The 27,711-nt window shown below is 39.1% G+C and overlaps 1 protein-coding gene across 5 annotated transcripts in view; it reads left to right on the forward strand.

Moving 5' to 3' along the window:
* Positions 1-27,711, forward strand: part of DIP2B (disco interacting protein 2 homolog B) — a 227,426-nt gene that overhangs the window by 155,054 nt on the left and 44,661 nt on the right. For 2 of the 5 annotated variants that reach the window (XM_034645522.1, XM_034645525.1), the window contains exons 5-17: positions 5,243-5,455; positions 8,107-8,262; positions 8,769-8,891; positions 12,176-12,373; positions 14,961-15,052; positions 16,841-16,951; positions 18,279-18,402; positions 19,006-19,115; positions 21,612-21,714; positions 22,883-22,947; positions 25,153-25,246; positions 25,734-25,853; positions 27,242-27,356. In XM_034645522.1, coding sequence (XP_034501413.1) covers positions 5,243-5,455; positions 8,107-8,262; positions 8,769-8,891; positions 12,176-12,373; positions 14,961-15,052; positions 16,841-16,951; positions 18,279-18,402; positions 19,006-19,115; positions 21,612-21,714; positions 22,883-22,947; positions 25,153-25,246; positions 25,734-25,853; positions 27,242-27,356 — 1,624 coding nt within the window. The remainder of the gene's footprint in view (positions 1-5,242; positions 5,456-8,106; positions 8,263-8,768; positions 8,892-12,175; positions 12,374-14,960; positions 15,053-16,840; positions 16,952-18,278; positions 18,403-19,005; positions 19,116-21,611; positions 21,715-22,882; positions 22,948-25,152; positions 25,247-25,733; positions 25,854-27,241; positions 27,357-27,711) is intronic. The other 3 variants (XM_034645524.1, XM_034645523.1, XM_034645526.1) reach the window with 3 other exon arrangements.

Here is a 27,711-nt window from a genome sequence, read left to right on the forward strand (position 1 = left end):
GCTTACTTTAAGAATACAGTATATAATACATATAACATATGAACCATGTGTTGGTTGTTTATATTATCAGTAAGGCTTCTGGTCAACAGTAGGCTATTAGTAGTTAAGTTTTGGGTGAGTCAAAAGTCATACGTTGTCTTTCCACCATGCATGGGGCCAGTGCATCTAACCCCTGTGTTTGTTCAAGGGGCAGCAGGATTACTTGTAATATTAATTGATTTTGTGAACTGTTTTTTCATAGACATGGGAAAATACCTAGAAAAACAGTGTTTGGAGGTCCCTTATAGGTAGAATGACCCTGGAGTCATTATTGACAGCGAGTACCCCTTCTCTCAGAAGGGTTCCAGTTTGGACATTCATGGTCAGGCAGTTCATCCTAGTCAGAAGTCATTCACTAACTGTCCTAGTGGTCGTTTCCTTGTTCTTTGAAGCTCCTGCTTCTTGGCCCAGCTTTTGTGGTATATTTTGTAGTCACTGGTAGGATAAGATCTTTCTTTCAGTGAATCTTGACCTAGCTGCTATTCTAAGCTGATGTCTGGGCCTGATTTTGGTGTCAGCTGTCAGAACCCAGTGGCAGGCACTGTCTTTCCAGGAGCGTGTCCAGCTTGCACAGTACCCCTCAGGTTGTGTAGACTGACTGAGATGTTACCACCCTCTCATCGAGGTGCCATTTTCACCCCCATAAATCTTTTTAAATTAGTTCTTCTTACAGCTTTATTGAATTGTAATCCACGTATAATAAACATACTTGAAGTGTATATATTTTGCTAACCAAAACTTAGCAAAACATGGCAAAACTGTGAAACCATCACAATTAAGAAAATGAACATTATCCATCATCCCCCCCCGCCGAATTTCCTCATAATCCCTCTATAATCCTACTTCTCTTCCTCCCCATGATCTGTTTTCTGTCACTATACATTAGTTTATATTTTCTAGAATTTCACGTAAATAGAATCATAATTTGTTGTACTTTTTTTGGGCAGGGGGAGGTCCGTCATATTTCATTCAGCATAATTATTTTGAGATTCATCCATGTTGTTGCTTATATCAGAGGTTCATTCCTTTCTGTTGCTGAGTAGTAGTCTGTCAGATATACCACGATTTGTTTATCTTTTCAGTTCCTGATGGACATTTGGGTGCTTTCCGGTTTTTACCTGTTACAAATAAAGCTGCTATGAACATTCACGTACAAGTCCTTGTATATTTTCATTTCTCTTGGGTAGATACCCAGGAGTGGGTTGGATAGATTATTCCATTAGTAGGTGGAATGGGTAGGTGTTTAAACTTTTAAAATAAACATTTTGAGATATCATAGATCTATTTTCTACCAAGAAGAGGGAAGTCATTTCTCTTCGACTAAAAGTGCTACAACAGTTAAAGGCCGTAAATCCAGGACTTTCCTTCCCTTAAAATCGACAAGCTGATTGTTATATTTTCTAATTGGTCATAAATGGATTTTAGGCTTCTGGTTATCAATATAAAATGATGCTGTGTTAAAATCACACCAACTATAGGGGCGCCTGGGTGGCACGGCGGTTAAGCGTCTGCCTTCGGCTCAGGGCGTGATCCTGGTGTTATGGGATCGAGCCCCACATCAGGCTCTTCCGCTATGAGCCTGCTTCTTCCTCTCCCACTCCCCCTGCTTGTGTTCCCTCTCTGCTGGCTGTCTCTATCTCTGTGGAATAAATAAATAAAATCTTTAAAAAAAAAAAATCACACCAACTATAAACTGAAGGACAAACCATGTTTTTAAAATGGTTTTCTGTTCTGTAGGACCTATGGTATTCATCTTACGTAAGAGTAGAGTTTAGGCAAGGAACTTTAGTTGTGATGGGTAAGAGTTGTGAGCTCATGTTCAACCGGAGCAGAATCAGTGGGAAAATAACTTTATTTCTGTTAAATCTTGCCCAAGCTTCTACGAATCCACAGTAGTTTCCTGGGTGATAACTACTTAACAAACCCAAAAAACTACCAAATAAACATTCAGATATTTAAGGGAGCTTGTTTTTATTTCTAAAAAGATACAGTCCCCGAGCGGTGCTTTACATTTTGTGTGATCTTAATAGGTGATCCGCTGGCAGCTTTGCACAGCCCGTTTTGTGCCTGTGAGCTAACATAGGGTGGATTATTTGGCGGGGGAGCAGGGGAACTAATGTGTGCTGGCACTGCTGGGGGTGCCTTCTGGACATTGTCTCATTTCATGGTCTCCTGCTGCAGTTAGCACAAAGACCCTGAGCAGCCCAGTGCTGTCCACTTGTCCAGCCTCGTCTTCCATCAGTGTAGCATCCCGTGCTTCAGCCAGTCCCATTTCTTTCCGATCTTCAGATGTGCCTTGTTTTCTGTCTCCTCCCAGGTTCCTCATATGCTGTTCCCTCTCCTTGACTCTTTACTCCCCCGCCCCCACCCCATAGCCCTCAGAACCAATAGCTGCTTACCCTTCTGGCCTTCCTGGGTTTAGGTCTCACTCCCTTGGGTGCCTGCACTGTAAGACTCTAAGTCCTATTAGAATAGGGACGTATCTTCCTTGTTCACCATTTTATTTCTGCCCAACTAGTGTAGCGCTTAGTGGTATTTGTTGGAGGGATGGACTCGCAAACCTTGTCAGATGGGTGATTTTATCCCCAAGTCACATAGCTTGTGAGGAGTGGACCCCAGAGTTCAAATGGAAGACCGACACCAAGGCCACGTTTTTTCCGCTACGCTAAGCCGGCCCACAGTTGTAGTCACTAAACACTCAGGAGGACTGGCAGGCAAATGAGGTAATTGAATTGAAGCAATATACCTAATTACATAATTGATCCAATATAGAAACATAGCAGAGCCAATTTAATCATGAAAATACTGGTTTTACTATCTTCTGAAAATTGGGTTATTCTGATTCTAGACTTAACGCAGTTTAAAATAAATGATCGAATAAAGACAGCCTGTAAATCCAGTGGGGTTTGTGGGATCCTGAGATGTATGACCCTGAAAGTACTTTATTCTTAAGGTCACATCCACCTGTCCCACGCCACCCGCCCATTCATCTTTTCTTTAGCATGTTTACAGAGACAGAAGTCTCTGCCTCCCAAGGTACCGTTGAAATGTTGGAATATTTTTTGGAAATGATACAAACCTCTTTCCTTAAATAAAAAGTTACAGATGCTGTTACTTTTCTTTCTCTATATTTTCCTAAAGTCACTCTCCTTTTGCATTATAGATCTCTTTCCCCTTTAAAGAACATCATCGATGTATCCTTTTGGGTCTAACCACAGTTTACCTCTCCAGCCTCATCTTTTGCCCCTTACACCTCAAACTCTTTACTCCATTTACAGAAAAGTTCTTGAAATCCTCGGCCAGGATTGGTGCCCCTCTTGGGAAACCCTTTGCTTACCCTGTTTCTTAGCATCTTTTGTATTCTTGTGAGATAGCCCATGGGATTATGCCTCCTGTATTGGACCATAAGCCTTTTTAGGGCATAAGAACTTACACATCTCAAAATGCCCAGAACCTGACATAGTTTCCAGCACATATTGTAGTTACGTAGTAGATTGTAAAAATAATCAGTCTTGGGCCTCATATCTCCTTTAATATGAGATAATAAGTTGGAGGTGGTTCAGAGCAGGAAGCCAGGATATGGTCATTATTTTAACTTCCTTGCTTGCTCTGGACCTACAAAATTTGGCTTCTGGGTTAAATTAGTCTTTTGTGGTTCTAATTTCCATTGTTGAGTGCTGGCAGCATTCTAGCCCTGTTATCTCTTTGGCTCTTTGTGTTTTTGGTTTTTTAATGATTTTATTTTTAAGCAATCTCTGCACCCAACGTGGGGTTTGAACTTAAAACCCTGAGATCGAGACTTGCATGCTCTACCTGAGCCAGCCAGCACCTCTCTCTTTGGCTTTTTGAACCAAAGCAGAACGTATACCTACAGTTTCCCCTGAGTTAGAGTGTTCAGTAGACTAACCACAGAGTGTTTAATTTTTTGAAAAATTGTATGACATTCAGTCCACAGGGCATTAATTACAACCCCCAAAATTACTTTGAAGGGTTTGTGTCAGATCAGACCAAATGCCCCTTTAACTTGTATGCCTCCTAAGCTGAGAGCCNCCAGCGAGAGAGGGAACACAAGCAGGGGGAGTGGGAGAGGAAGAAGCAGGCTCATAGCAGAAGAGCCTGATGTGGGGCTCGATCCCATAACGCCGGGATCACGCCCTGAGCCGAAGGCAGACGCTTAACCGCTGTGCCACTCAGGCGCCCCAAATTCCTGACTTCTTCTTCCCTCGGCTATCCTGTTTTTGGTTGAACTTTTCCTTTTTTTTTTTTTTTTTTTCTCAACGTGGTTTTCTAATTTAGGCCTTATTTTCCTGAAGTCAGAGCCAGGCCAAATACAGACATCAGTAAATTTCTCACAATTCTTCTCTGAGAATTAAGGAGGGCAGTGCAGATCAGGGTTGTCTCCTGTCATGTTTGAAAAGGCTTACGTGTGCTGAGTGACCACTTTTCCACTAAAACCATGAATGCCTCCGGGCTAAGCACTGTTTCTAATTCCATTTCTAGTTACCCAGCACCTAACTCACTGTTTGACGCTTAAGTTGTTGTTAACAAAAGTAAGTTTTTATATCACCCTATCAAGATCATTTCCTTTTGAGTAGACACTAATTAAGGAATACTTGTCAAAATCAGTGTAGCAACCTATGACACGGTTCTCTAATTAAGAGGTGGAGGAAGATATATAAGCACTTCAGTATTACTTGAATATAAGTAGATAAGCCAGAATTTAGATCCTGATTAAGTTCAGAACACAAAAGCAGTAAATGAAGTTTAAATATTCTAAAGGGGACTTTTTAAGAACTTAAAATTACTTATAGATTTAGGCTGTTTTATTTATGCAGGTTTTGGTCCGTAGACCTTTCCTTGAGATTCTTGAGAAACTTTACATACTAATCTACCTTAAGAATGTGGATAGGGGTGCCCCGGTGGCTCAGTTGGTTAAGCATCCCACTCTTGATTTTGGCTCAGGTCATGATCTCGGGGTCGTGATACCAAGCCCCGCATCGAGCTCCACGCTGGGCATGGAGCCTGCTTAGGATTCTCTCTCCCTCCCCCACCCACATCTCTCTGTCTCTCTCAAAAAAAAAAAAAAAAAAAGAATGCAAATATTTTGCTGGTGTCAAAACTGAATGTGTGATCAATGAGCAAGAACTGAAAAGTCTCTGTTCTAGGCAGGATCGAGAACTTCTTTTTTTCTAATTCCACACAGACACGTCTTCGGCCTCTGAGGATGAGGGCTCTCTGAGACGCCAAGCTGCGCTCTCTGCTGCCTTGCAACAGAGCTTACAGAATGCTGAGTCGTGGATCAACCGTTCAATTCAGGGATCGTCCACGTCTTCATCCGCATCTTCTACGCTGTCCCATGGAGAGGTCAAAGGAACCAGTGGGTCTCTAGCTGATGTATTTGCCAATGCTCGAATAGGTAGGAGCTGGATCTACCCCAGAAGCTCAGATTACGTTCCATTTAGCTCCCAGCATCCAGGAAGTAGTTTTATGATTTGTATTAGGTTTTTCAGAGTGGCCTAAGAAAATCAGAAAGAACATAGCAGTTAACGGGGCAAAGAAGGAAACACCAGCAATACATTTGGAATGATAGGTACTCGTCTGCATTATTGGTGCATAGCCTTGCCCACCTGAAGCCATAGCTATTTCCATAAGCAATACTCAAGCTGCAAGATATAACACCAGTCTTAGTGGGGGTTTATCCCTGTTAGAGAATATTCCATGCATTAAAAGCTGTTAAAATATGTAACATCTTAGATTTTCCCAGGATTGTTACCTGTGTTTTCTCAAACAAAACCCCATAAAACCTGAACAAATTCTGCATAAGACAATATCAGTGAAGCCCTTTGTCTTTAGTGTAAAGACTGGATTTATTGTCCTTGCTGCTGTGTTATTGCTACTACTGGGGCGTGCAGGCTGAGGACGTTGGTGCTCTTTGAGCTGCTACCTGCTGCTGATGCTCCTGTATGGAGTGTAGCTTTTGCTTGGCTCTGCTTTATGTTTTTGTGTGTGTTTTTTAAAGAGTTTGTGACGTCTGCAGGTAAAGACACAGCTCAGATCTCTGTTTCTGCTAAATTGGGTGGTACATATTGCACTATGCTATGTATTTAAACATCATGTGTCTGTGGTGTCGTAATTTTCATATCAGTGACCTTTCTCCATTACCTTACATATATATGTATATATATCTTTAATCTATTAATTGATTTTGGAAAAGGAAAACTTAGAAAGTTTGTAATTCAAGTGTGTAATTAGTAAAGAGCATAGCTACCTGGAAGGTATGATTGCCCACATTAAAACGCTAAGTGCCAGCAGCTGGGCCTGTCTTGCACCCTTGGCTCTGCCCTGTCATTCACTGAACCTCTTAGAGCAGCTGCAGAGGAGAATGCTTACCATCGCTTCTGTTTGGAAGGACAAGCAACGGAGCCATGGTTGGGTTAGGTTTTCTTTCCACATTTGTCTGAAAGAGTGCAATTTCACTTATTAAAAATATTGCCCTAATAACCCGGTTAACTCTGTCTAGATTTTTGTTAGCAAGATGATTTCATCTGACCTTCTATTTTTTCTGTTGCTTCTACTAGTCTATGAAAAGTTTTTTGTTCAGGTACTCATAGAAACCATTTTATTTAACATTATTGCCTTTTGGATGTTTGCTCTAACAGAAGCAATTCATCTTCCCAATAGAAAAATTTGAAGATAAAGATAAAGTTATCTATAAAGCCACTTCCCACGGATAACACTTTAATGTATATTTCCTAGACTTTTTTTGCATAGGAATATGTAGCATTTTGGTCTTGTTTTTACAAAAATGAAATTGTACTAGTACACATATTGTTCATAACCTGCTTTTCTTAGCAGTGTATCACAAACATCTTTTATATCATTAATATAGAATTATACTATATTTTTATGGTTTCAGAGTATGCCATTATATGGCCATGCCTTTTTATTTAGCCATTCCCCCGTTTTGAACATTTAGGTAGTATACAATTTTTTGCTATTATAAAAACTGCTGGAATGAACATCCTTGAACACACAGCTTGGTGCATTCGTCTGATTATTTCCTTAAGATGTATTCCAGTAAGTGGAATTTCTGGGTCAAATAAAAGTGCCTATTTTTAATGCTTTGTTACTACATTATCCTACAGAAAGGTATACTGTAGTATACTTGTGCTAGTATATTCACAACTTTTACACTATTGAACTAATAACAGACTTTTGGGGCATAGAGACCTTGCTCCCAAATTTATTTTAGAAGTGGTTTATATTATGCTTTTTGTCTTTTTTATAGTTTTGAGTGGCTTGTTGTTATTCTTGTGAATCATATATTTTACTTCCTCTGATTTTCCTTTTCTTCTCCAGATGTTTTTCTAAGTTTTTTGTAACACATTCCCTGTTGAATGGCTCTCCTCCAACTTATGTCATTCAATTTCTCAATATTAAGAATCCCTATATAAAGCAGAGTACAATAACATTATTTAATCATGCTTCAATCAAGGGAAGAACTTTGCCAAGTAGATCTGAGGTTCTTGTGGGTTATTTTTATAGAAATTGGAAGTGGGTTTTATCTGGTTTTCTTCATCTGGAAACCTGAGGAATCTGACCCCACTCCCAAGACAGTCCTTCCATTTTCAGTGGAAGAAGAAACATAGATAAGCCAACATAAACATGAAGAAATGCTCGAGACTAGAATATCAGTAGCAGACTGACCATATTCACTTTGTTTTCATTTTGAAGTCACTTACAATTTTTATTCTATTATGATTATTAATATTGAATCTCTACCAGTCTTTCTGTGTAGGAAAGAATGTTTTTCAGGAATATTTGATGTGATTTGCTCTTACTAAGGCTATTCAGGTTTTTGAAAATAATGATTTTGATATGCCCTTCCTTAACCTCTTGCCCTCTCATTATATGTTACTAGTAGAATTTTATTTCAAAGGTTACCTTATAACAGTTGATGCCCCGTTTAGGTAGTTTTTTCCTTGTTGAGAAACAACAACGAAGATGTAAAGGTTCTTTTTATTGCCAATGTAATATAATTCTAAATTTTGTTTTCTCCCCTCCTAGAGAATTTCTCTGCTCCCCCTGATGTCACTACAACTACCTCTTCTTCATCATCATCTTCCTCAATGCGCCCAGCAAATATTGATCTGCCCCCCTCGGGGATAGTTAAAGGCATGCACAAAGGATCCAACAGGTCCAGCCTTATGGATACAGCTGATGGTAGGGAGTTCTTTTGGGCAGCTAAACAGGGAATATTAGTTAAACTGGGGAAATTCACATCCTGAACAGCAGCGCCTGCATTCAGCCACTCAACACAGTCGCAGAACCCACTGCAGCCGCCCACTGACGCGACCCGCGTGTCCTCTGGAGCACCCTCTTGTCAACAGCCTGCCCTGTGGCAGCACTGGTACTTGTTCAGACAGTCTGCAGTGTCCAAAGAGACTCTGAACAAAACACTGAGTGTGGAAGAAAAAAAAAGAATGCTATAAGAAAAAAGGAGGATTAGATGAAATCTGGAAGCAGGGTGCTAATAATAGCACCATATTTGTTCTGTGTTGTCATAGAATTTGTCATGTACACATGTGTACGTATCTGGCCCAGTTGAAATAGAGGAAGACTGTGGGCAAAAGCCAAATGTCATTAGAAATAAAAACTCCTAAGAGGATTGAGAAGCTGAGATAGCCCTAAAATCAGTGAATTTTCACTTACTGTTTTTTCCCTTCTAGGTGTTCCTGTCAGTAGCAGAGTATCCACCAAAATCCAGCAGCTTCTCAATACTCTGAAACGACCCAAAAGACCTCCCTTAAAGGAATTTTTTGTGGATGACTCTGAAGAAATTGTGGAAGGTAGTAGTAATAATACCAAAGACATCTATATTCCTTCAACAGACGTATGTTAGGCAATTACTACATGTCAGGTACCGTAGGATTTAAGGATGAACAAGGCAGCATTTTTGTTGAAAGAATTCGTAGTTCTCTGTCCTTCTTTCCCTAAGGATCATTTGTATTTCAGATATCAGGTGCAAAATAAAGAGGGAGGGAGGGGAGAGAAAGGCGAAGAGATAACTATGAAGGCATAGAACTATCCTTGGAAAATATGCCCTTTGAAATTAGGAACTCTCCCAAATATAAAATTTTAAAAATTATTTACATTTTGCATTATCCTAGAATACACATGTCAAATTTGACCTCAAAAATTTGCCCAGTCAGAGACGCTTGCAGGTCTTATTGTCAGAGTTCTCCCTCTTGTAACGGTCCTTCCCCTCCTTCCACCTTCCCTTAATCCTTTCAAATAATGTCTCTCCTTACCAAAAAAAAAATTTTTTTTCCCAGTCTTTTTTGATATAACATAATCCTTTTGTTAAATCAGCCAGTCAGCACGTGTCTGCTACCTACAGGACACCGTGGTAGGTGGTGAAAAGGGTTCAAAGATTTATGAAAATACAGCCATTCCTTCATATTGTTTACACATTAGACTGATAGTAAAATACATACACGTGAAAGCATAGTTTAGTCAGTAAGTATGTATCAATTAATACAATAGCTGGGAAAAGGGCAGAAATCAGTCCCATCTGAGTGGTTAGGGAAAGCTTTGTGGAGGAAGTGGTAATCGTGATTTCTTTAATAATTTAACAAATATTTATGGATAAGATCATGTGATATTTAGGATTTAATAGGAAGAATTGAGAGTTGAATGAGTAGGAGTATAGATGAAATGAAGGTGGCCATTTGATAATTATTGAAGCTGGATGACAGACAGACAGACTTACCTAGTGAAAGGTTTTATCAAAAAGAATTGAGCCTTGGTAGTTTTGTAGTTCATTTTTGCATCCTGAGACTAATACAGTAGGCTTTGATCACTTTGGACGTGTTAATGGAACTAGGCACGTTAATAGACTACATCTGGTGTTAGCCCACTTTATGCAGCCAGAAGCAACAGGCAACCTGACATACGAGGTTAAGATGACTTTATGTTTCTTTAGGAGTCACTCAACGCATTGAACTATGGACATCTTCCTACATATACTGATATTCAAGATGCTCATACCAGTCATAGCCTCCCCAGTATTTCTAGCACTGTGCATTAACCAGGCAAATGAAGGTCAATGTTTAATAGGAATCATACCTGAACAATTTTCATTGGCAGAATAGCACGAACAGCTTTCCACTAATTATAAATAGGCAACAATTGCTTATTTAAATAATGATTATCTTTGGAAAAGTAAAGTACCCACATGTCTTTGGAAGCCTTTGAATAAGTGTCCCCAGGGTCTGCATTGAGGCCTAGTGGATGGCAATAATGTACACACTTTTATGACCAGAAGACTATGCCTATCATATATACAGTCTGTCCATAAAAACAAAACTATTTAGAATCACCCATGTTTATTTTTCTAATTAATATGGTAGTTTAGCCTGGGAATATACGAAGCAGAAGGGCAGCTGAAATGTTACATATCTGGGGCAGTGAATTGGGAAATGAAACTAGTTCATTAATTTTATGTTAGTAGAAAAAAGAATCAAGACATTTCAAGTAAATTTCCCAAGTCTGTCATTAAGGTGAGCTATAAAAGAAAATTTATTTCATGTTTCATTTGTCTATCTAATACTTGCTTACTCTGTTTCTTTTCCTTTCTTTGCCTCTTTTCTCATCTCCTACTCACGTGGCTAATTCCTACCCTTCCTCTAAGACTCAGTTCACATGGGGGATTCCGTCCTCTCAGCTAGGTGATGTGGCCTTCTTCTGCCCTCCCTATGTCTCTGTCACGCACTGCTCATGTCTTTCTGCTTAGTTCTATGTATGTATGTGTGTCCCCCTTGCACTCCAGATACCTCGTGAGGGCACAGACTCTGCGCTCCTTGCACCTAGCACTTACTAGAAACAATAAATGTTTGTTCGAAGAATGACATGTACAGCATTTATTTCCTCGGTGTTTATCACTTCCTGTGCATATCATTGAAATAACTTGACTTTGTTCCATATGTAAATTACCATTCCTGTCGTGAAAGTAGAATTTTTTTGCTTTTTATTATTTGAATGGTATTTGTTCGTTGTAGAAAAATTAAGAGAACTTTTGTTTTATTTATATGAAAAAATATGAAGCACTGTTCACCTCCAATTTCTGGAATGACCATGTTAATAATCTAGCACTTTTGTTCCTCCAAAGTCAGTTCAGTTGACACCAGTTTAGCTACCATTATGTATTAGGCACCATAGGCAATAAGAAGACAAAAGAACCGTGCCTTCTTTCAAGAAGGTGTCAGGCTTAGGAGGAGAAAAGTTTACCCAGTAAAAGAAGCCCTTGAGGATCCTCAGTGCTTTAACATGGGTAGACTACCACACAGTGGGGAGCACTAAGAAAGGAATGACTGGGGACGGCTTCCCAGGGAATGTGCTGTTTGAGCTGCATCCTGACAAGAATGAGTACCAAGTATATCCCAGGAACAAAGGGGTTGGCCAGATAAGATGTGTACAAAGGTACGGAGACATGGAACACTGTCATCCATGCTCATTATCCTTTTGAGTGTAATAATGACCCTGTGATCCCGTCTCGGCCTTTTGGCTAAGGTGGAGTGTAATAATGACTGTGTGGTCTAAGTGTTATTATCCCCAATTTACAGATGAGGAAAAATGAGGCTGAAGTAACTCAAGTTGATTAAGGTCACACTGGTAAAATGTTAATGTAAATTTGGGTTTTCTGACTCACAGTTTAATGCTATTTCATTAAATATAACCCAGTGAAGTGGAACTTGGCTCTCTAACGTCAGACACTTCTGGATTAAAAGGATTTAAGGATTTAAAAACCAGTTGAGTAAAATTATAAAATTGCTAAAAAGGAATGTATGCTCTGTGTTTTTCTGTACGTTCAGTGATTTTTTTGTTAGGGTCAGGATTTGTTTATTACATAAAATATATTAAACATGATTTCACAATTATGTGGGAAAGTGAATTCAGGCCCAGTTTGTGTATTACCATTTCTAGCAATAAAATTTCTTTTCTCAGAGTTTAAACCAAATAAAGATGAAGAGAAAAGGGAAATATATTTGAGATTAGAGACCTAAGTTGTGTCGGTTGCTATTTGTATATATTTCAGGTAATATTTTTATAACCTCTGGGGGTTTTTTTGGTACAGTACCTCAGCCAGACCCCAACCAGCCCAAGCCTGAGGGACGGCAGATGACCCCAGTAAAAGGGGAGCCATTAGGAGTCATCTGTAACTGGCCTCCTGCCCTTGAGTCGGCCCTGCAGCGCTGGGGCACCACGCAAGCAAAATGCCCCTGTCTGACTGCACTGGACGTGACGGGGAAACCAGTTTACACTCTCACATATGGTGAGTTTGCAAGACTCCCAGCTCCTTCCTTTTCTCCTAGTAATTCTTCAGATTATCATGGGTGCTGTTTTCATCTTGTTATTTAGCAGTTACTGGTCTTGTGTTTCAACAGATCTTTTAAATTATTTTAATAGGATCCTGAGTTCTAAGTAGAGCTATTATCAAATATTTTCATTTGCTAAATGATATTCACAAAGCAGCTAATATTTAAAAGAGCAGAAAGAAGAAAGAGGCTTTGTAGATCCCCTGATGATTTAATATTAGAAGGATTTGGAGAAGATGTTTGGGCAGGATATATGGTAAAGATCCAGTTGTTGGTTTTTTTTAAGAAATACTTTTTTTTTTTTTAATTTTATCTATTTTATTTGAGAGAGAGACAGAGATAGCGAGAGAGAGTACAAGCTGGGAGGAGAGGGAGAAGCAGGCTCCCCGCTAAGCAGGGAGCCCAACTCAGGGCTGGATCCCAGGTCCCTGCAATCATGACCTGAGCCGAAGGCAGACACTTAACTGACTGAGACACCCAGTTGCCCCCCAAAATCCAATATTTTTATCTAAAAATTGAAACCAGTTACTTTTTAGATCTTTGCCATTTCATTCTACCTCTTGTTAGAACAGACAGAAAATTCTATAATGAACAAATAATTAGGGATGCCAGGTGGCTCATTCATTTAAGCATCTGCCTTTGGCTCAGGTTGTGATCCCGAGGTCCCTGGAATCAAGTCTCGCATTGGGCTTCTTGCTCAGCGGGGAGCCTGCTTCTCCCTCTGCCTGCTGTTCCCCCTGCTTGTGTGCGCGCTCTCTCTCTCTCTCACAAATCAATCAATCAATCAATCAATCAATCTTTAAAAAAACAAAACAGGGGCGCCTGGGTGGCACAGCGGTTAAGCGTCTGCCTTTGGCTCAGGGCGTGATCCCGGCGTTATGGGTTCGAGCCCCACATCAGGCTCCTCTGCTATGAGCCTGCTTCTTCCTCTCCCACTCCCCCTGCTTGTGTTCCCTCTCTCGCTGGCTGTCTCTATCTCTGTCAAATAAATAAATAAAATCTTTAAAAAATAAAAAATAAAAAAATAAAAAAACAAAACAAAAGAACCCCAAAGAATTGGTACTTTTCCGTTTAGTTTTGCACCACAGCTAAGGTTTGATTTTTCCTTTTTAAATAACTTTTTAAAGTAACTTATTTTTCGGGGCACCTGGGTGGCACAACGGTTAAGCGTCTGCCTTCGGCTCAGGGCGTGATCCCGGCGTTGTGGGATCGAGCCCCACATCAGGCTCCTCCGCTATGAGCCTGCTTCTTCCTCTCCCACTCCCCCTGCTTGTGTTCCCTCTCTTCGCTGGCTGTCTCTATCTCTGTCAAATATATAAAAAATCTTTTAAAAAAAATAAATAAAAATAAAGTAACTTATTTTTCTTTTAAAAATTCCTCTAAAATAACTTTATTTTTCAATTTTTAAATTTTTTTTAAAGATTTTATTTATTTGAGAGAGAAAGAGCTTGAGTGGGGGTGGGGACAGCGGGGGCAGAGGAACAGGGAGAGGAGAAGCAGACTCCCCGCTGAGCCAGGAGCCCAGGACCCTGGGATGATGACCTGAGCCAAAGAGAGACTCCTAACCGACTGAGCCCCTATTTTTGTTTTCAACAAGAAGAATGGATTCAACCTGGGCTGTGAGATTTTATGCTAGTTTATGCAAACATATGCCTTTTTACCTTTTCAAGTGAAGCACATTGTCCATAGACCTAGATACAGAATAATTTTAAGGAAAATATAATTTTTATTTAAAGAACCAGACAGATTGATGTGAGTTTAAAACCCAAGCTGCCCCTCCGAATGAGCTATATGTATGACTAACATATCTATTCAAAATGACATGATTTCTTTTTCACTTTCTAACGTAATCTGAGAATTTCTAAGGGTGGTCAGAGGGAGGGGGAGGAAAGAGGGGAACATAAACTTTTTTCCCCCAAAAAGTGATTTTCAGCGTTCATTTCATAAGTTACATATTAATTTCATCCTTGTAACCCTTAAAGCAGTTAGCTGACCAAATCTTTACATGGTTATTTAACATCTATGAATATCTTCATGTTTCACCTAATTTCCATAGTGTCTGTTTTCACTGAAATACAGTGGCGTGGAATGCTTAATCATTTGAGTCATACTTTTGCTTTGCAGTTAACCTCAAGTATCTAATACCATATTTGTAAGTGATTCTTCAGAAGAAGCTTAGAACAGAAGTAGTCTTCTGATTTTCAGCCCTGTTATAAGAATTGTTATCCTCCCTTTAAATGTGACCAGCTCACATCAAATTATTTCTAAAGATACTCAGATTACTTCACAAAAGAATTTGAAGTATTATCTATACCAAAATGAGCATCTGGTAATGTTTTCTTTTGGTTTGGAAACAAGACTGGCTTTTGTAAACTCAAGTGAATATAAAGCATTTTTTGTGGGGGAGGGGCTTCATCTGGTGGGGGCGGTGCTTGTCTAATGAGTCATTTGGAAGGGCCACTGTCTTACTAAATGTGCTCATGAGCTGAATGCTCCCTCGCTGAGGTAGGCCTGTTTTTCTATATGATTCTTTTCTTTTTCCAGGAAAGTTGTGGAGCAGAAGTTTAAAGTTGGCCTACACACTGCTTAATAAACTGGGGACCAAAAATGAACCTGTTTTAAAACCTGGAGACAGGGTAATTGGTTTTTTGGTTTTAGGGAGGTGATGTTTCATTGTTTTCTAATACGCACATTCTGGATTTTTAATGCACAACAGCGTAATTTATATAACTCTTATTCTTAGAAAATGAAAACGGTGGGCAACCCTTTTGGGACCGCTCTCACTCTTGAGAGCTTTTTCTGTATCTTCACTTAATAAACTTCTATTGCTTTACTCAAAAAAAAAAAAAAAAAGAAAATGAAAATGGTTTCGTTCCTACTCAAGTTAGCTCAATACCAGGTGATAATTCTTGTATTCATAGATTGAAGGAAATTCACATGCCCCTTTCTGTAGCTGCTACTCAGTAAATTCTTGTGCTAATACAAAGAAAGAGGAACCTAACTCTTTCTGGAAATAAATATTTCAATAATCAGACAACAAAAATAGCAATAAAGTTTACTCTGATTTTTTTTTTCATTACAAATTACCCCATAAAAATTTTTCAAAACATTTTCTGTGGTTTTATGAAGAGAAAGAGGGAGACCCATGTTTTAAGAAGAAACAAAATGACATCATTTAATTTCTTCTTTAATTGGAGGTGACATTAAACAAAATTTTTTTCTAACTTTTTTGAAGATTTTTCCTATCAATGACTTTCTAAATATGATGACTTCTTACCGTCAGATGTTACTTTTTATTTGGTATTTGTAGAAGGAAGCACCAATTACACAACAAGACTTCTTTTTAGTAGGCTTTTGATATCGAACCTTCTGAACTATCCTCTTACAAATCCTTTTGCACTGTGGCAAAGGGCACCTAAAGGATGGCTTCTACTTATATCTGTGACACATGAGGGTTTCCTGGTCCTAAGAAGGTCATTTTGTGTCTTCCCAGCACCGTGGACACTTGTGTGCAGGAAGATAATGGGTTGTCTTAAATGTTTTGTGGAATTAGCATTTTTTAGAACTCTAGGAAAGATTAGCAACTTCAGGATCGAACTTATCTTGGGAGTGAGCTAAGAGAATTTGAAAGTAAAAGAAGGGGAAATAAGAGTCAGGTGACATAATTTTCACATGTTAATCTATAAACACCTAAGCCAAGTAATAAGCTCCACAATGATAATGACTTCTGTGGTTTTTGCATTCCTTGAGTGAATTAGGAATGGTCCGTTATCCCTATGATGCATTACAGGTGAGATCACAGTTTTGAACATAGTACACGGGTTTCACTGTTTATCTTTTGTAGATGAATTAACTTCTTATCCATAATGGCTTGGGTCAGTATTACTCACACCCAGTACTAATGCCTTCATACTAGTGTACTTGCATTGTTGGTTAAGTGAGTAAGGATTAACCAATGAACTCATTAAAGAATAAGAAACCTTGAGTTGGCCCTATAGTGACAATCGAGTCAGTCAACTCCCATGAGTCCTCTGAGAGTTGTAAGGCTTATTCTCTAATACGCTGGCCTATTGCTTTAGTCCTGCACTACAGTAAATTGCCTTAGGTTTCACAAGTGATTAACTTACTATTTAGGTGAGTTGTGAACTGCTCAATCCCCAATAGAATTCAGCGAAAAATGTTTCTGATGATGATGATGATGAAGTGCATTATAGTTTCCAAAACGTGTCTAGTATAATCATGGGAATGATAGAGATCTTTTAGATTTGTGCCTCTTTCTCTATAACTTAATTTTCCTTAGGCTGTTAAATAGTTCTATTCTGTCCATGAGACATGTTATATATAAATGTTTATCTTAGAGAATGATATTGAAAGTATTAGTCTGGTTTTATTCCTCTGTTACTGAATGCCATTATGCATTTTAGGTAGCCCTGGTTTACCCCAACAATGATCCAGTCATGTTTATGGTGGCTTTTTATGGATGTCTCCTGGCAGAAGTGATTCCCGTGCCTATAGAGGTACCTCTTACCAGAAAGGTAACATTGCTAAATTTAAGAGGAATGTAACCTGATGTGACATGGCGGGCATCAGGTTCTTGGATCGATTGACTCCATCGTGATATTAGAAACAGCCTAACCATTTTCTTGAGTACTTAGCTTCACTTTCTAAAAATGTGAGAGTTGTAGACAAATAATATTTATTATTATTTATAAGTTTCAGGAAAATAATATTCTTTCAACTAAGAATTTTTGTAGATAAAATTTAAAAATCATGGGGTCATACCTTACTTTTAAACAATTACCACTATAAAGAGAACCCCTGTTACTTCCTTGAAACTATAGATAATCCACATTTATAATAGTTGAGACCTTTTTGTAAAGGGATTTTCTTTAATTGTATTATACAACCCAGGATTTCCCTTAAGTTGAAGGATGATACAGTGATGGCATGTTACTACTCTGGGGAAAAAGATTTTACTTTAATGATAATACATTAGCCCATGCAGCATTTGTAGCAAATTTTTAAGTTTAACCAAAAGATCTCTGTGTGAGCTGTTTGACCCTAATTTTCTTCTACAGCTTATTGAGGGATCATGATAAGGACAAATATGTATGGTAGAGACTGTGGATTTACAAGAAAACAGTTATTTTCTGAAAGGAATAAAAAACAAATTGGTGACATCCCTGAAACTCTGGTTGATGGGATATAGCGTCTTTAGTCAGGAAATCATAGGGTTGTTCTTAAATTATTAAGTTGGCTGTGTTTGTGTGGTTTCATAATGATACTCTGAAGGTGATATTTTAATGGAAACACTTTAGACTATATCTTTTGTTGTTTTCTCTGCTGTTGTCATAAGGCTTCAATCTTACCTCCTTTAAAATAGAATAATAAGGAGTATATGGATTTGGGTATAACCATTCATTCACTTTCGTTGTAAATTTCAACATTTGGTGTCTATTTAAATTATTTTATTCTGACCTGGGTTGCTTTGCTTTTGAATCCCGGGATGTGGCTAGGTCAAGACAGCTTAACCGTGTTCACATCACATCTATTTCACTGGCGTGAAAATTAATTTAAAAGAGGAACATTGCTGACTTTTGAATAAAATGGTCACATTGACTGGTAGAATTCATCATTAGCAGTGTCAGATTAATAGACCATTCGATTTGTGCTCAGGAAGTCATTGTATTGTAGAAATTATTTGGAAGAACATATTGTCATTGGATTTTGACAATTGCCAGGTGTCAGTGGGGTTCCGTGAATGTTATCACACAAGTGCCAGAGCATTGCTAAGTGTTAGATCTGGGGCACGGGTGTGCTCGCGTTCACGCCCCTACCGTGCTCATTATCATCTCTCCACAGGATGCTGGAGGGCAGCAGATTGGCTTCTTGCTAGGAAGCTGTGGTATTGCCTTAGCTCTTACCAGTGAAGTTTGTCTAAAGGGGCTGCCAAAAACCCAGAATGGAGAAATTGTACAGTTTAAAGGTTAGTAATATTTATACTTGAATTATCAGTTAAAAGTTAAAGCTATACTTTAATTAGTGTTTTAATTTAATAATAGTTAAGTACTTAACATATATTTTCTTACTTAATTCTCACATTCTTATGAAGTAGGTACCATTATTATCCCCATTTTACAGGTGAGGAAACTGAGACACAGAGAGGTTAAATAACTTGCCCAAAGTCACAGCTAATAAATGGCAGAGCAGCGATTTGAACCCAAATCTGTCTGATTCCACAGCCCACACCCTTAACCTTTATGCCGATGGCTGGAAAAAGCTACCACTCTGTTCACTAAAGCTAAATGCTACATGTAGAGACAGAGGATAGACCACTAACCTCAGTGGACTTCCACTGCCAAATGGACCTCCCAATTGTTGAGGTAATGTCAAGGCCTGGAATTAGCATGTGGAACAATTGTACTTTTGAAAGAAGGTATAATTGCCTGGTGATTTATCACTAAAAACTAATAAAAAATACAGTCTTTTACTGATTTTACAATGACCTTGATTTGGTCTCTTGATACTTGAAACGAACACCTTCCCTTATGGCTTAGGCAATTCAATTTTTATTTTGGGTTTGATTTAGGTTGGCCCCGGCTCAAATGGGTTGTAACAGATTCCAAGTACCTTTCAAAGCCACCTAAAGACTGGCAGCCCCACATCTCACCTGCTGGTACAGAACCAGCATACATTGAGGTAAGTCCTGAGACTAGAACATACATTCTGGCTTCCTGTCTGGCTTCAGTTGCCATCTTATAAAATTTAAAACTAACCTTTTGCCGTTTTAATTTTAGAAAAGCCTCCTGGTCTGTTAGAGTTCCATCTTTTGGCTTGTAAAATGCTTATAGTGGGCCTTCTAATTGTTTTTAACGCAAATACACATTCGCGAGAAAGACAGCCAAAAAACCAAAAAATTGATCCTTGTCATGTAACAAAGTTACACAAGACCTAGAGATGTACAGAGGTTTAAGGAATGATATATAGGCAGAGATATTCCTCTGCCACTTTGTGGGAGGTAGGGGAATGGAGAGCAAAAGAATAGAGAAATAAGGGAAAAAAAACAGCTGTTCTTGGAAAGAACAAACTTAACAGATGAAAGATAAAGAGCAAGAAGAGACAAACAGCTAGAGGCTGTGGTATTGAAGGTCTGTGTAGGACCTTGAGTGATCGACAGCATTCAGTTTGAGGGATTAAGTCCTCCTGCATAGAGACGCCGGGCTAAGAGCTCCTTCAAATGCATGATCTCAGTCAATCCCCACACGTACCCTGTGAGGTTGGGGCTGTTATTAAACCTGCTTTAGAGATGAGGAGACTAAGACTTAAATGAACTCAAGTGAGCAACCAAAACCCACATGACTCAAAAATGACAGAGCTAGGACTTACACTCCCATCTGTTTCACTTTAAAAGCTGTGCCCTTATTACTCTGTATCGTGCTTGAGACATGTTAATAAATGCTCACCACCTGTTTGCTAAATTAATAATAAATCAATACATTAAAAAAGAAAAGTTTGAGGGGAAAAAAAATCCACCAAGCCTTGAGCCCTGTGGTGATAACTGGCTATAAAAGGGAAGAGAGCTTTGAGAGGTGATGTGTTCACGTGGATGCTTTGAAAGGTGGAAGAGATCTGAGTATGTTTAAAGACAGACAAGTAAACAGGCAATTAAAATTTGGCAGTCAGTTCTCAATCCATATCATCTCTCAGTGAGGACATAGTTCATCTTTCCATCCTCCTTAACGCTGCTTGCTGGCTTCCATGACCACTCTGTCAGTTCTCCTGCCTCACCGAACACTCCTTTTCAGGCTTCTTTATTGGTTCTTCCTAAAAAGCAAAGGGCACTTCATTGCGTGGCCCCTGCTTGGCTCTCTGACCTCATGTAGAATCACTACTGTCCACATTTCTAGGCTTTGGCTCTCCTGAATGAACTTGCAGTTTTTACTTAGGACCCTCTTATTACCCACAGGACATTTCTAGTGAGTTTAAAGTACCTAGGAGTCATAGGGAGCAATTAAAGCGTTGTCAGAAGAGTTTGATAAGAATAAATATGTTGTTAAAAGATGTTTTTGGTTTGGTTGGGTTAAGAAGGTGAACAGGGAGTCCACCTTTTCCAGTTATCTGGGTAAGCCCAAGCTCATGGTGATAGGGATAGAGAAAAATGGATGGGATTGAGAGACAGGAAGTTGAAGAGACAGGATGTAGGACTGACTCTGGAGAGGGAGGTGGCAACAAAGACTCTCGGGTTTCTGACTTGAGCAGCTGGTAGATGATGGCTTCCTTTACTGAGAAAATACAGCAAGAAGAGTTCATGGGCACGGGTGGGGATGAGGAATACAGTGGTGGATTCATTGGGTTTCACAGGACTACAGGTCATTCAGGGGGAACAATTGACTCTGTGAGTCTGGGTATCTGGAAGGAGGGCTGGGTTGGAGATCGAGAATTGGGAGCCATCAGGCGCGTGGTATCCCGATAGAATGAAGTGAAAAGAGAAAGCAGAATAGAACTTTTAGGATATGCCAACATTTAAGGGATGGGCAGAGCAAATGGAAGGGGGAGAGAGGGGAGAGATTATGAATAGGAGAAAAGAATATCACAAAAGGCAAGGAAGGAGACAGTGTCAAGAAAGGAGGTGTCAGATGTTACAGAAATGTAGGATAAAATCAAGTATGTTATATACCCTTTTTATTTAACAATCAGAAGTTGCTGGTCTGGGTAAAAAGGAACTTGAATGGAACATTGAGGTAAAAAGCAAAAAGAGAGTTGATTGATTTGTAGAAGTAAAGAGGCCATTTCTAGGTCTCCGCCTCCCAATGTGGGAGCTTCTGACACGTCTTAACCACCTTTAGCTCTGCAGAGCCCTGCTTGCCGTGTACTTGATACGATGCTTCTATTAATGCAGCTCCCGTCACTTGTTCATTTAGCTGCTTTGCAGCCACTTCACACTGATGACTAATTAAACTTTTAAGAATTTTTCACACATACTTCTGTCAAGCTTCATCATTCCTCAATCCTATCTTTGCATGGTTAGAGTTTGGGGCCCCAGTGCATAGCCTCCACTGTTTATATGAAACATTAAATTCAGCCCATTACTATGGCTTACCTGGGTTTCATTTTTGAATTCTAGTTTGTCGTTTGAAATAATCCATTTTATTGTGTTTTCTTATGCTTTTGTTTTCTGTGTTTTTTTTTTTCTAGTATAAAACAAGCAAAGAAGGGAGTGTAATGGGAGTTACAGTGTCCCGCCTTGCAATGTTGTCTCACTGCCAAGCTCTATCCCAGGCCTGCAATTATTCTGAAGGTCAGACTTCATCCCGTGACTGCCCTCATTGTGAGCCTCAGATATATGTGACCGTGAGCAGAGTGCTCAACGATTGGATTCCAGTTAATGACCAAATTCAGAGTGAAATGCTCTAAGACACATTCTTGGCTTGCTTTTGCTTTCTTCTTTTTCACAAATATGCTATAATTTAAAGGAACTAAAATTCTGGGCAAACCAAATATGTAAAGCATGATTTCTAGAGTGTAGAAATAGAAAACAAATTAAAACCATGTGTTTATTAGCTGCAGAAAGTTACATATCTCCGTCTTCCTGTGTATATAGAGCTGACACCAACTGTACATTGGGAGTTAGAGTCAAAGAAATCCAGCTACCAAAAAGCACAAATTAAAATGCAAAAATGTGTTCTGTATTGTTGAACTTTAGATATGTTGATATAGTGTAAGGACTGTTTGCCTTAGAATGTTCTTTACATAATTACATTTCTTTTCCTTTCATAAAATGAAACAAGTTAATACATGTTCATTAAAGAGCAGCATTCTTGTCTGGTAAAATGTATATATAATGGAAGCAATCAAAATGCCAGGAAGTAGGGATTGATTAAATTATAATATGCTCAAATAGTGGGTTATACCCTGAGGCATTAAGACTCCTGTTCTTGAATATTAAAGATATAGGGAAATTATTTCATTATATCATTAAGTGGAAACAATTTAGATACAGAGCAGTATGCCAGTTTTATTATGGTAGGTATCTGTCTGGATGTAAGTATGCTTGTGTGTGTGTGTGTGTGTGTGTGTGTGTATGTAATATATAGATATATATCTATATAGATATAGATATACACCAACCTTTTAATTTTCTCTAGGAAGTATAATATTTCACATGTATTTGTGCAACTTGCAAAGTTTCTAAAATAAGCATGTGTTGTTCCTTATATAATTAGGAAAAAAATATTTTCTCTTGGAAGACAGTGCCTACCTCATAAGGAATTTCAAACTCATTATTTCTTCTGTGACCTATGATCAGTCCCCTAGCCGGTTTGAGGGGACCCTCAAGTACTCCAAAGAGCTTTTAGTGATTTCTTCAAAAGTAACAAATCAGTTGTTTAATAGAGACAAGTGAGATAATTTTGCTGCTTAACACTAAAGATGATTTCCTTTTGTTTTTCCTTTTTTTGTAATCTTAGGGGAGACAGTAGTAAATGTTTTAGACTTTAAGAAGGATGCCGGGCTGTGGCATGGCATGTTTGCGGTAAGCTCCTCAGAATTATAGTCTTTAGTGTAAATTGTGCTTATAATTCAGGTCAGTATGTGTGCTGTCTAACCAGAGCATCTCCCTGTGCTTATTTGTAATTTAAGCTCCATAATGATCAATAATATTTTCTAGAAGAATTTTGTAATACAAATGGTAATTTTTTTTAAGGAGAACGTAGTTCTGTTTTTTCTTCAGTATGTGTTTGGGCATACCTTTCACGTAACAGTTTGTGGGAGAACTTAGGATCAAAATTTTTTAAAACATCAGCCATCATAGTACCACTTTCTACAAATGACTATACATTTATTTATGATTAACAAAAGTATGTTTGAGATTTACCTCTTCTCTTTTCTGAAGAAAGGATTACATAAATGTATTTAGAACTTGGCAGCTGTGCTTAATGACATCTAACCTTTCCATTGGGCAAAATATATTGAATGCAACAGTGAAAGAATAGAGTAACAAGGTAGATCAGGCTATTTCCGTGGTAGAGGAACAGGTTATGGGAGTTAGGGCAAGGAGAGTTCCTCCCAGCTCTGGCATCACCATTTTTTCTAGAGGAGCAACCGTTGAGTTGGACTTTAAGAAATGCATAAGATTTAGCCATTACAGAGATATTTTGGGTGTGGAGGTAAAGAGGTAAGTGGGAAAAGCTACCATAGATAGCATGCCGAGAGATAAAGGATCTGAGTTGCAAAGGACCTTTGAGAAGACATCTCTTCCAATTTCCCTGCACATTGCAGGGATCTGAGAAGAGTAGAAAATAAAGCCTGGAGGAAAAAGAGGAGGATCCCTTTTGACCCAGGACACCGCAAAGTAGAGCCTGTTCCATGAGCGTACATACTTTCTAGCTCGTTTCCGAAGCCCTTCCCATTTTGATTTTTTAATCAGAGGTTAAAATACCCTTTTGAGGAGTTAGAGGGAATTTTCTCCCTGTGATACAAAGAGCAAGGTAGGGACATGTATAAAGAATCGGTATTAACACCATTTTGTCCTTGAAATCCAGAAATTTGTCGACCTAGCTAGAAACTTGGGGGAGGGAGGTAGAGGTTTACGAAGGTCTCTTGTTTTCGAGGAGCCCCTTAGGTGGTAAATAAAACGGCCGGCCTAAATACCAAGACTTACTTAGTCTGTGGGCTGGATCTCTTTGGGGACAGGGAGTCCTGCGTATGTTTGGTTTGGAGGGCAGGAGAGACGCCAAATTGCATGACCCCCTCTGCTCACTCAGCCTCATCTACCCCAACACGTAATAAATCTGAGCAGGACCTCCTCTAAGAATCAGGGAAGCTCTGATTTCTTGCTTTGTAGTGCCCACCTCTTTGTATTATGTGGTGAGCATGTGCATGGAAAGGGCCTAGTGGGTTGGGGGGGTGGTTTGGCAATACCTGGTGTATTTTAAAAGCATATATTCTATGGCCCAGCAGTACTACTTTTCTGTATCTACTGTGGACAAACACTTGCACATGTGCACAGGGAAGTAAGTATAAACATGTCCTTTGAAACGTTTATAATAGCAAAAAAGTTGTCAATAATAGGGAAATGGCCTAAATAAATTGTGATATAGTCATACTATGGAATAGCATACAGCAGTTCAAAAAGAATTCTATAGGGGTGCCTGGGTGGCTCAGTTGGTTAAGCGACTGCCTTCGGTTTAGGTCATGATCCTGGAGTCCCGGGATCAAGTTGCACATCGGGCTCCCTGCTCAGTGGGGAGTCTGCTTCTCCCTCTGACCCTCCCTCCTCTCATGTTCTCTCTCTCTCAAATGAATAAATAAAATCTTTTTTAAAATAAAATAAAAAAAGAAGAATTCTGTAGATCTCTTAGACTGATGTGAATAGATTTAGCCTAAAACAGTTTAAATGAAAAAAAGGAAGCTGCCAATTTATGTATGGTATGATGCCTTTTATGTTAAAAATACTTTTATCTTTCTATGGGGACAAATGTATTTGTAAATATATAGAAAAAGGACTGGGAAGGTAAATGCCAGATTCATAACCGATTATCTCTGAGGACGGGAGGAGGGAACCAAGTTTGAGGGTAGGTAGCAAAGGAGACTATAACCTTAGAGTTAATATTTCAGATTTTTTCAAAGAGCATGTATTGCTTGTATGATTAAAATCATTAATAAAATATCAGTTCAGTTTTAAAATGCTAAGTATATATTTGATATTGATTGCTTTTTATCTTTCTTTGCTTTTCAGAATGTGATGAATAAGATGCATACAATTAGTGTACCCTATTCTGTTATGAAGACTTGCCCTCTCTCTTGGGTCCAGAGAGTACATGCCCACAAAGGTAATTATACGTAGCATCTAAGCTTTAATTATGTGACTGTTTGAACTAAGATTTCAGGGATTTTCAAATTGCTCTTCCAGAGACATAGTTCTGTGCCTTGGTGGCTTGACAGGTTTTAGAGTTCATTCACTATAAAATTAGGTATGTCGTCTATTTCATCTCACTCGACATCCTTTCTTAAGAGTTGAGATGAATTTGCTTGAATCTGAGCCCCGAATTAGATTTATTGGGTGCTTCAGTGTTCAGAGCTTCCTTAGCTGAGCTATGTGGCCTGCCTGCAGGTCACAGTAAGCAAAATAATTGTGTGTTCTGTCAGTTGTTAGTGCCTCAGCGCACCTGGCACAATTTCTTTGAAGCCTTTTTTATTTTCTTAAAGTAAGAATCATGATCCCTAAAATAAGTAAAAATGTTTTCATGATAGTGTATTAAATACATAGCAATTTTAGCATGTATGTGTGTGTTAATTTTATCCTTTTTGAATTCATAGCCAAGGTAGCTTTAGTAAAATGTCGAGACTTGCATTGGGCTATGATGGCACATCGGGACCAAAGAGATGTGAGCTTGAGTTCTCTCCGAATGTTAATTGTAACTGATGGAGCTAATCCCTGTGAGTATTTCTAGAGTGTGGGTCTGGGAATATCCTTTCCTTTGGTAGGTTGAGGTTGTTGCCAGCTTTCTATAAGCTTTTTTTTTTTTTTTTAACATCTGCATTGAAATGTAATTCACATACCATAAAACTCATCCATTTAAAGTGTACAGCTCAGTGATTTCAGAATATGCACAGTTAGGGGCACTGGCTCAGTGGTTAAGCATCTCCCTTCAGCTCAGGGCATGATCCTGGCGTTCTGGGATCGAGCCCTGCATCGGGCTCCTCTGCTGGGAGCCTGCTTCTTCCTCTCCCACTCCCCCTGCTTGTGTTCCCTCTCTCGCTGGCTGTCTCTCTCTGTCAAATAAATAAAATCTTTAAAAATAAAAAAAAGAATATGCACAGTTATACAACTGTCACCGTGAACTAAGTTCCCGTATCCATTAGTACTCACTCCCCATTTCTGCCTCTCTGTCCCCTAGCCCTCGGCAGCTGCTCATCTACCTTCTGTCTCTAGATTTACCTGTGCTGGACGTCTCGTATAAATGCAGTCCTACTATATGAGGTCTTTTGTGATTGGCTTCTTTCACGTATCATGTTTTCAAGATTCATCTGTATTGTAGCATGTGTTCGAGCTTCGTTCCTTTTCTTTGCCATATAACATTCACTGAATAGATACACCCCATTTTCTATGAGCTTTCAGAAACACCCCTTCTTGCTCACTCATTTATATCCTTTTTCTACCATGTGACTACAAGGAGTGATAAGATGGTGACTTGATATAACCAAGTGTCTGAACTTTATGTAAATTCGCCTTATGAACAAATCAAAGGACTTTGGGAAAGCTTTTAGAGATCTTACATGTTACCTGCTTTTCCCTACAAGCACAGACACTCCGAGTAGAATCAGGTGAAGCATTAGAAATTGTTCTCTTTGCCATAGATGGATTTCTGTCAGTAGTCACAATGGTTTAGAAGTCATCCTGATATAAACACAGGTGTCCGGTTGACCTTAATAAGAAACAGACTGGAGAATATCACACAGACAAGAATGTTAGCACTGAACTAGCTATACTAGTTACTTCAGGAAGAATTGCTCGCTTCCAAACGAGCTGCCTATTGGCTGCAGTGCATCTCTGCTATTGATTGGGCAGTTTGGTAAGAGCAGCCCTATCTCAAATTGACTTTGAATAGTGTCAGTGACCTGTTTATGGGCCAGATGAGCATCTGTTTGTCCTTGAAACGTATCCACCATCTCACAGGCACAGTAAAATATCTGTATGGAATTAATGACGTACAGTGCGAGTTCTTATGAGAAGCAAATGTGTCAGCTCTCCACTCTTTACCAGTTTTCCGCAGTAATGAAAATCACAATTGCAGCTTTCAAGTTGATCTGTTCCAACTCCTTAGGGTCTGTGTCGTCCTGTGATGCCTTCCTGAGTCTATTCCAAAGCCACGGACTGAAACCTGAGGCCATCTGTCCGTGTGCTACTTCTGCTGAAGCCATGACTGTTGCAATCCGCAGGTATCGTCCAGAATGTCAGTGCCTTGACGTATGTTACAGCCCTGATCAGATGTACAGTGTTTACCAGGCAGTGACAAGGGGTGCTAACTAATTTTCTGCTTCATCAGCCTAAAAGTGAAAATGACTTTGTAAAGCAGTTTGAAGCATCTCATTTATTTTTCCCACTCTTGCCCTAAGGGTAACTGGTAAACTGAAGATTTACTGTAATTATTCTCATCTTGTATTTGTGAATGGGTTCTTTCTCCACACTGTTTGCTCTTTAGACTCCTTCTTTAGCATCTTAGGCTACAAATAGGCTATTCTTGATTACAGCTTAAGTACACCCAAGCCAGTGTATTCTTAATATTGCATTTAA

Source organism: Ailuropoda melanoleuca, chromosome 16, assembly GCF_002007445.2.
Source record: "Ailuropoda melanoleuca isolate Jingjing chromosome 16, ASM200744v2, whole genome shotgun sequence".
Classification (NCBI taxonomy): Eukaryota; Metazoa; Chordata; class Mammalia; order Carnivora; family Ursidae; genus Ailuropoda; species Ailuropoda melanoleuca.